The sequence below is a fragment of the Homarus americanus genome, unplaced genomic scaffold (genome assembly GCF_018991925.1).
Source record: "Homarus americanus isolate GMGI-L3 unplaced genomic scaffold, GMGI_Hamer_2.0 scaffold24230, whole genome shotgun sequence".
Lineage (NCBI taxonomy): Eukaryota > Metazoa > Arthropoda > Malacostraca > Decapoda > Nephropidae > Homarus > Homarus americanus.
Genome location: NW_024747723.1, coordinates 84 through 8,731, shown reverse-complemented (window position 1 = coordinate 8,731; position 8,648 = coordinate 84). Strand labels below are relative to the sequence as shown.

The following is an 8,648-nucleotide window of genomic DNA, read 5'->3' as shown; positions in this document are numbered from 1 at the left end:
CGATTAAAAGTGCCTGGGCTCTTGGACTACTTGGCTTCTTCAGGTTTTCCAGCCCCTAATAAAATTCCCTGGCCTTTTTCCAGGTTTCCCAGCTCAGTAGATACCCTGTAAACTCACGGCTTCACTCTCTCTTTTCCCCGGAGGCAAGTGAGTAAGTTATATGCAACACAACATGTGAAAATAGCTGTAAAATTGAGATCCATTCCAACAAATACATTAACAACAGTCACAAAACATTCATAATAAATAGCAGTTACTGTACCAGGAAAATAGCCACAAAACACTGATGACAAACACCAATTCATGACTCTAATGACATAAATAGCTAATAGCAGTCATGCGTCGCTTTACGTCCGTCCGATCACATATACAGTACAGTACGTCCATGGCCCATAAACATAATAACAAAATAATGGGGATAAAAAAAAAGACCCGTTCAGACAATGGGACGCAAGTGACCTTAGAGCGGGCCGCATGCATCACGTGTTCTTAAACAAAATAGATTGTGCTGTATGATGATAGAGTACAGTAACTATAAATATCCATAATATGTTTTGATAGATAAAAGAAATAACTATGTTACTGGTTTATGTTTTTGGCTATTGTAGTGTACAGTACAGTACAGTACTTTTAATCTGATTTCCTTACTTACAAAATAAAAAGTTTACAAATTGTATAACAGTGTACTGGTTTGCTTATTTTGCCTCGTTAGCAATGTAGACGTTATGTTATTTTATTAGCCTTCTTAACCTCCGGGTTTCATTAGTTGTGTACGTTATCTAGTGAATTTAGTCAATGTTGTACAGTACAAATACACTGCAATATTCCACATACATGTAAATATAAATACTGTACAAAGTTCACAATGTGACGTTCGGACAACGTCCAAGTCACGTTCCAAGAACGTATCTAGGACGTTAAGCGACGCACGACTGTACTTGGAAACTAGCCGTAAAACATTAATATTTAATAAATAATAATAATAAATGTTGTAGACCAATAATAATCAAAAAAATAATAATAATGAATATCAAATGGCCATAAACAACCTAGAATGATGAAACACCGATAATATCCCACAGAATCATGGTTAAAGACGCCACCACTAACACCACTGAATACCACAGAGCCAATCTAACCTTCAGGCATGATGACGGTAACACCAACATTATCCCCTATATTGGTCGACGGCGGCCCCTCTAGGGTACGGGGGGACACTGATGCTTTAGGGTGGGTTGAGGCCTCGGGGTGGGTCAGGGCTTCGGGGTGGGTCAAGGCCTTGAGGTAGGTCAGGGCTTCGGGGTGGGGCAGCTGGTTAGAGGTAGTGGTTGCATTTCCTGACTTGAGAAATAATGGTAATGGTTTAATTCTTTGAGTATGATGACTTAACCCCTTGAGTATGATGACTTAACCCCTTGAGTATGCCAACTTAACCCCTTGAGTATGCCAACTTAACCCTTTAAATATACTGAGTTAACACCTTCAATTAACCCCCTAAGTAAGCTGAGTTAACCCCTCACACACAGGTATTTTCATTAACTGCAATTTATATGGAATCAATCTACCAATACCTATACACACAATGCTCTACCTGTGGGGTGACGAAGAGAGGTGCAAGAGACAGACCGTGGTGACTGTCAGCATGGGAGGTGGTGCGTCCTGGCAGGTGGGAGGAGAGGGTGACGTTCTCAGGCCCCGATGCTTCCATTAACCCCTCGGCATAATAGGTCGTCTTGCGTCTACGCCTTCGTCCGTGACCCGATGGCTGGAATAGGTCGAGGCAGAATTCCTGTGGGAAAAAACACGAATTTAGTCTTTTATTTACGACACAAATTTAGTCTTTTATTTACAACACACAAATTTAGTCTTTTATTTACAACACACGAATTTAGTCTTTAATTTATGACACGAATTTAGTTTTTTATTTACAACACAAATTTAATCCATCGACCGCGTATGAACGAACATCTAAATACGGACAATAACGAGACTTACCGGCAGGCAGTCATGGGCGTCTATACAAGCCTTTATGGTAGCATGGATCCACAGCTGAGACGACCCGGCCATTTTGGAGTCTAGCATAAAGGCCTCGAAGTCGAGTCTCACCTCACCCGTCTGGTCCTCGACTCGGTGAGGCTGCTGGGGTACGATCGAGGAGAAGTCTGGTAGTCGACACCTGTAGGGTACAGGTGTAGGTTAGGTGTGGTACAGGTGTGTAGGTTAGGTGCAGGACTAAGAAGACTGGAAGCCATCTACATACTCATTCAACCTAATCTAACCTAAATATAACCTAACCAAACCTAAATTAACACGATTCTAACCTAATCTAATCCAACCTAACCAAAACTAAATTAACATGATTCTAACCTAACTAAACCTACCCTATCCAAACCTAAAATAATCGATTGTAACCTAACCATTTAATTGGGACACCACTAGACAGAATCAAAGTCAATCAGTTCACAAGACTAAGTGCTTCATCAGAGACACTCGCAAGACTAAGTGCTTCATCAGAGACACTCACAAGACTAAGTACATCATCATTAGACACTCACAAGACATCATCAGAGACACTCACCCATCCTTGACAAGTGCCACATAGCCAGAAGCATAGGGTGATACAGGGTCACTTGAGACTGTTACTTCCATCAGCTTAACATACTTCCATCCTGGGGACAAGAACACAATGGTTAGGTTAGGTTCAGCTAGGTTAGGTCGGGTTAGATTAGGTTAGAGTAAAAAGAAATAAAAAATAATAAGACTATATTAATGCACACCGCAAAGATGCCGGGAAAGCATCTTTATAATGTGAGACAGATTGTATGAGTATGGAAACACAGAAGAAGGCAGAGCATTCAACAGTGTGAGGAAAGAAGGATGTACTATAATGGGTTATTATAGTGTGACCCACACTGTGGGCAAGACACCAGCCCACGGTGCCGCCCGTTAAAGTACCTGTAAAAGAGAGAGAGTGAAGCAACATTGTGGTGAAGAGAAGAGAGATTATCAACTAAAGGAGGAGAGTTAATAAGGTTAGCAATTTGATTAGTTTAAGTTAGGTTAGGTTAGATTAGGTGAGGTTCAGCTAGGTTGAATCCTGTAACAACACAACGTACTCGAATGGGTGTTAATCCTCGCTCGTAGCTGCAGTTTAGAGCCAATGGGGACAGCCTGGTCGACGGGGGTGTGACTGTGTGAGGCAGAGCGGGCAGTCACCTCCCTAAACAGCGCCACTTCATACTCCAGTCTACCAGGTGTCTCCTCCACCACCCCTGACACTCTGCCAGTCGACGGTCTAAAGGAGGAATGATTCGTGACTGGTTTATAGTTCTTAAAAACAGTTAAAATATTTACAAAAAGTTTTAAATATTTACAGAAAGTTTTCAATTGTGGTTAAAGTTCTAAAAAATGGCTTTATAAACTAAGTACAGTGGGGGTATGCTATAACGAACGGATCCTACTACGAATATTCCTATAACGAACGGTTTTACCTATAAAATTGAGAATGCTATAACGAACGAAACTCCTACAACGAATATTATTTAATTTAATTTTTTTTTTTCTAATTTATTGTTTTTTTATTACAAATATTAATGATATTCTTTAATAGAATAATTATGTTCACTTATTTACAAAACACTATATAAATCTGTAATCTGAGTTAAATATGTACAAAACACTATATATCTTTACAAAAACACTATATAAATCTGTAATCTGAGTTAAATATGTACAAAACACTATATATCTTTACAAAAACACTATATAAATCTGTAATCTGAGTTAAATATGGACAAAACACTATATATCTTTACAAAAACACTATATAAATCTGTAATCTGAGTTAAATATGGACAAAACACTATTGTATATATCTGTACAAAAACACTATATAAATCTGTAATCTGAGTTAAATCTAGACAAAAAACACTGAAAATCTGTAATCCGAGTTAATCTGAACTATTCCAAACCAAGAGACACCAAACCCCAACTTACAGCGAGCCAGCAAAGCCAGCGGCCCTGTTTTCAATGACCGTGGGGGAGACTGGCTTACACATTATGATAACTTCTTGATCTGTGGCCAACACTACTCCTTCCAGCTGAGGGAACCAAACACGCAACGTAACATACCCCTGTAGAGATGAGGTTAGATTAGGTTGGGTTAGGTTAGTATCTGACCTAACCTGATTTGAGGTAATGTAATCTAATCTAACCACACACATTATGTCATGTACCCCTTGTCTAGGTTAGGATAGTGGTGGACCTGACCTGACCTGACTTGATCTAACCTATCTTAGTCTAGTCTATCTAAACCTAACCTAATTCATGTTAAACACACATATACACAGTCAAAACATCTGTTAACATCTAAGTAAAATACACCTACACATATATGTATACTGTATGTATGGTACCATGTATACTTAAACTGTATTATGTATACAGTATATGTATAGTTATGGATCAAGTTAATACCTGTTGGCCTTTTAAATGAACAGTCTCAGATAAGAGTTCAGTACCCTGCTTACCATGACAACTGGGTCTCGGTGTTTGAGAGGCTGCCAAACATACAAACCAAACACGATAAACAAACAGAGTGGAAGGTGTTTGTTTCCCCCCACTAGAGTTCAACAGCCGGGCACGTTACGATAATAGTTCTGTGGTTAAATTTGTTAAATATTTCACGAGGGTAAATTGAGTTATTTGATGATTAGACTATTTAGTTTATTTCACCTTAAGATTAATCACTCTGATGTTAACCTAACCTAAGCTTAACTTAATCTAGTCTATTGGTAACCTAATATAATCTAATATACGTGTGTGTGTGTGTGTAAGTGCATGTGTTTAAGTGCATGTGTGTGTGTGTGTGTGTGCGTTTAAGTGCATGTGTGTGTGTGTGCGCATTTAAGTGCATGTGTGTGTGTGTGTGTGTGTGTGTGTGTGTGTGTGTGTGTGTGTGTGTGTGTGAGGTACAGACATACTCACATCTTTCCTCACAACACCACACATTGTCAGATCCGTCACCAACAAGTTATACACGAGGCCAGACGTGTCCCGCATGTCCTGTCGTATCTGGCACTTCCCGTCACTGTCCACGCGTAGCCAGGGACATACAGTACATTGTAGGTAGTCAGACATGTCCACACATAGCCAGGGAGACATAGATCAACCACGCATGTTCAAACGTATTCAGGGACATCCAAGTCGACCATACATGTCCAAAACAACAGAGGAAAAAAACATGGGGAAAAAAAAATTAGTTAACACAAACTTAACATAAATAACATATTAAGCAAAAAAATTCCCTTTGTTATTTTTACTATGTTATTTATAGATGGAAGTGGTTTATATATTAATAAGATATAAGCACAAAAATAACTCATTATATTGGGGGATTATGTGAAGATTAGTTACCCCACCAATTGGTTTATTTCACCTGATGGTTAAATTAGGTTAGGTTGGGGTTTGGTTAGATTTCGTTAAGGTCAGATTAGCATTAAGTTAGGTTCAAGTTATAGATCAAATTTAATTAGGTTAAATAAGCTAGAGGTTAATTTTTATGTGATTAAGACCCTACTAGAACTAGGATCTACTAGGAGGAAGGGGGTCTAAGACTCGACCTTTGACCCACCTGAACGGATCGGCCCGCTTGTCATCCGCAAAGAGTGGATGACCTTTAAATCCAACTGGCTTCTTTAGTCTGGCAGATAATCTCTGTAAGTTGCTTCCACCATTACTACCACCATCACCAGCTGTTGTGTGTGCATCACCACCAAAGTCACAGCTGATTTCTGCCACTGTTAAGGAGAAATGGTGAGAATGTGGATCAGGTGGTTCTCTCGCTCTCTCTCTCTCTCTGTCTTCAATCTCTCTCTCGCAGATGTAATGGCATAGTAAATGTAATTAATACTCCAAATATAATCATTAAATATTAGTATTACTTACTTATATACACACACACACACACACACACACACACACACACACACACACCTTGATAGTCCTGTCCGCTAGTCAGCACCATCTGTGGGGAGAAACATGAACTTAGGTTAGGTTATGGTCAGGTCAGCTCAGGTTAAGTTAGGTTAGGTAATGTCAGGTCGAGTTAAGTTAGGTTCGGTTTGTAAGTTACTTGTATGAATAAGTCACAAGTCTGTTAAGTAACTTTATTACTTATAAGGAGCAGTAACTGATTCTTCAACTTATTAACATTTATAAAATTCCATATTTAATACTTAACAACAGAAATTATTCACACACACTTATTGCCAATGACCTATTGTACTTAAATCACACTTATGTTAACTAAGCACACTTATTTACTTAATAATACTTTATCCTCTGACCAAAACACTTGAGCCACACTTACCCTCACACTTATAACCAGACACTACCACACACTTGTTGGAAAACACTTAAAACATACTTATATACTTAACACCACCCAACACACTTAAAACACACACTTACCATCACACTTAGAAGCACAAACACCACACACTTGGTCATCCTTCTCTTCAAGACACTTACGACGGCGTTAAACTACTTATAACAATCCTCTTAAGTGCCTCAAGGACCACAATTGTTTGGTGAAATTCCTGTTGGTAGTAAATGAAAATGATAATGGTGATCTGGTGTGTGGGGGGTGGCAGTGAATGGGTGGGTGATGGTGGTGAATGGGTGGGTGATGGTAGTGAATGGGGGGGTGGGTGGCAGTAACCTAAAGGGCGTTTCCTTTAACACAAACTAACCACATTACGTCATGGGTGGGTGGGCGGGCGCGACTCACTCAAGCACACACGGTAAGGCAGTAGGCGTTACCTACAAGGGGCGGATATTGCTCTATATACCACAAGACATCCCAACACTAACCTAGATACTGCAATGTGACTTCCAATGATTAATGTTGCAAGGCAGAATCCATTGAACTTAATATTGCAAGTTGTTATAGACTGAACTTAATGTTGCAAAGGTACCATTACATTGAGCTAGATATTGCAAAGGTACCATTACATTGGGCTACATGTTGCAAAGATAGCATTACATTGAGCTAGATATTACAAAGGTACCAATACAATGAACTATACTGTATATTGCAAAGGTACCATTACATTGAACTAGATATTGCAAAGGTACCATTACATTGAACTAGACATTGCAAAGATACCATTACATTGAACTAGATATTGCAAAGATAGCATTACATTGAACTAGATATTGCAAAGATACCATTACATTGAACTAGATATTGCAAAGATAGCATAACACTGAACTAGATATTGCAAAGATAGCATTACATTGAACTAGATATTGCAAAGATACCATTACATTGAACTAGATATTGCAAAGATACCATTACATTGAACTAGATATTGCAAAGGTACCATTACATTGAACTAGATATTGCAAAGATACCATTACATTGAACTAGATATTGTAAAGGTACCATTACATTGAACTAGACATTGCAAAGGTACCATTACATTGAACTAGATATTGCAAAAGATACCATTACATTGAACTAGATATTGTAAAGGTACCATTACATTGAACTAGATATTGCAAAGATACCATTACATTGAATCTAGACATTGCAAAGTTATTACATTGAACTAGATATTTAAAGATACCATTACATTGAACTAGATATTTCAAAGGTAATATTTCAATCATTTCAACCCAAATATTACAGTTTTACCATTACAAAATTACTGTAGCCATTTCAGATTTATTTGAGTTTACTGAGTCACTGATAAATTGCATACAAGATCAATTTTATGCAGTTTTTTCACTATATAGAATATCTGTCTGTCTATCTGCAAGAAATATGAAAAACGGTACAAATTGTTCACTATGAATAATGTAATAATAATATACTGTAATAATGATGATGATGATTATGATGAAACACTTTTTCTCAATAAACTTTCCAATTATTTGTTACATTAAAGTTAAAAACAGACACACACACACAGTACCACACACCACCACTGTCTACTGAACACTGAGTTAACACCAAACTCTAGTCACACTTTATGACTCTCTCTCTCTCTCTGTCTCTCTCTCACACTCTCTCTCAATCTCTCTCAATCTCTTTCTCTCTCTCTCTCTCTCTCTCACCTGGGTTGTGTAGATATGCCACCAGTCAGTTCTAATAGACCCCAGTTCTAATAGACCCCAGTTCTATAGGCCCTAGTTCTAATGAGACCAGTCCTAATAGACCCCAGTTCTAATAAGCCCCAGTCCTAATGGACCCCAGTCCCACAGACCCCAGTTCATAGACCCCAGTTCAGACCCCAGTTCCAATAGACCCCAGTTCTAATAGACCCCAGTCCTAATAGAACTCAGTTCTAATAGACCCCAGTTCTAGACCTCAGTCCCATAGACCCCAGTTCTAATAGACCCTAGTTCTAATAGACCCCAGTTCTAATAGGGCCCTAGTTCTAATAGACCCCAGTCCTAATAGACCCCAGTTCTAATAAGCCTCAGTCCTAATGACCCCAGTCCTAATAGACCCTGTTCTAATAGACCCCAGTTCTAATAGACCCCATCCCATTAGGTCCGTCACAGACCCTAGTTCTAATAGACCCCAGTTCTAATAGACCCCAGTTCTAATAGACCCCCAGTTCTAGACCCCAGTTCTAATA

General features: G+C 38.7%; 1 protein-coding gene across 2 annotated transcripts; it reads right to left on the bottom strand.

The window, feature by feature from the left end:
* Window positions 1–1,275: 1,275 nt before the first annotated feature.
* LOC121879839 lies at window positions 1,276–7,999 on the bottom strand (the record flags this gene model as incomplete). 2 transcript variants are annotated; one of them, XM_042386629.1, is given in 11 exon segments in its annotated part: window positions 1,276–1,341; window positions 1,592–1,789; window positions 1,996–2,176; window positions 2,579–2,669; window positions 3,117–3,295; window positions 3,997–4,133; window positions 4,987–5,089; window positions 5,633–5,798; window positions 5,995–6,025; window positions 6,472–6,599; window positions 7,971–7,999. In XM_042386629.1, coding segments are annotated over 10 exon segments (1,191 nt in total), but the record flags the coding sequence as incomplete, so codon positions are not given.
* Window positions 8,000–8,648: the final 649 nt, after the last annotated feature.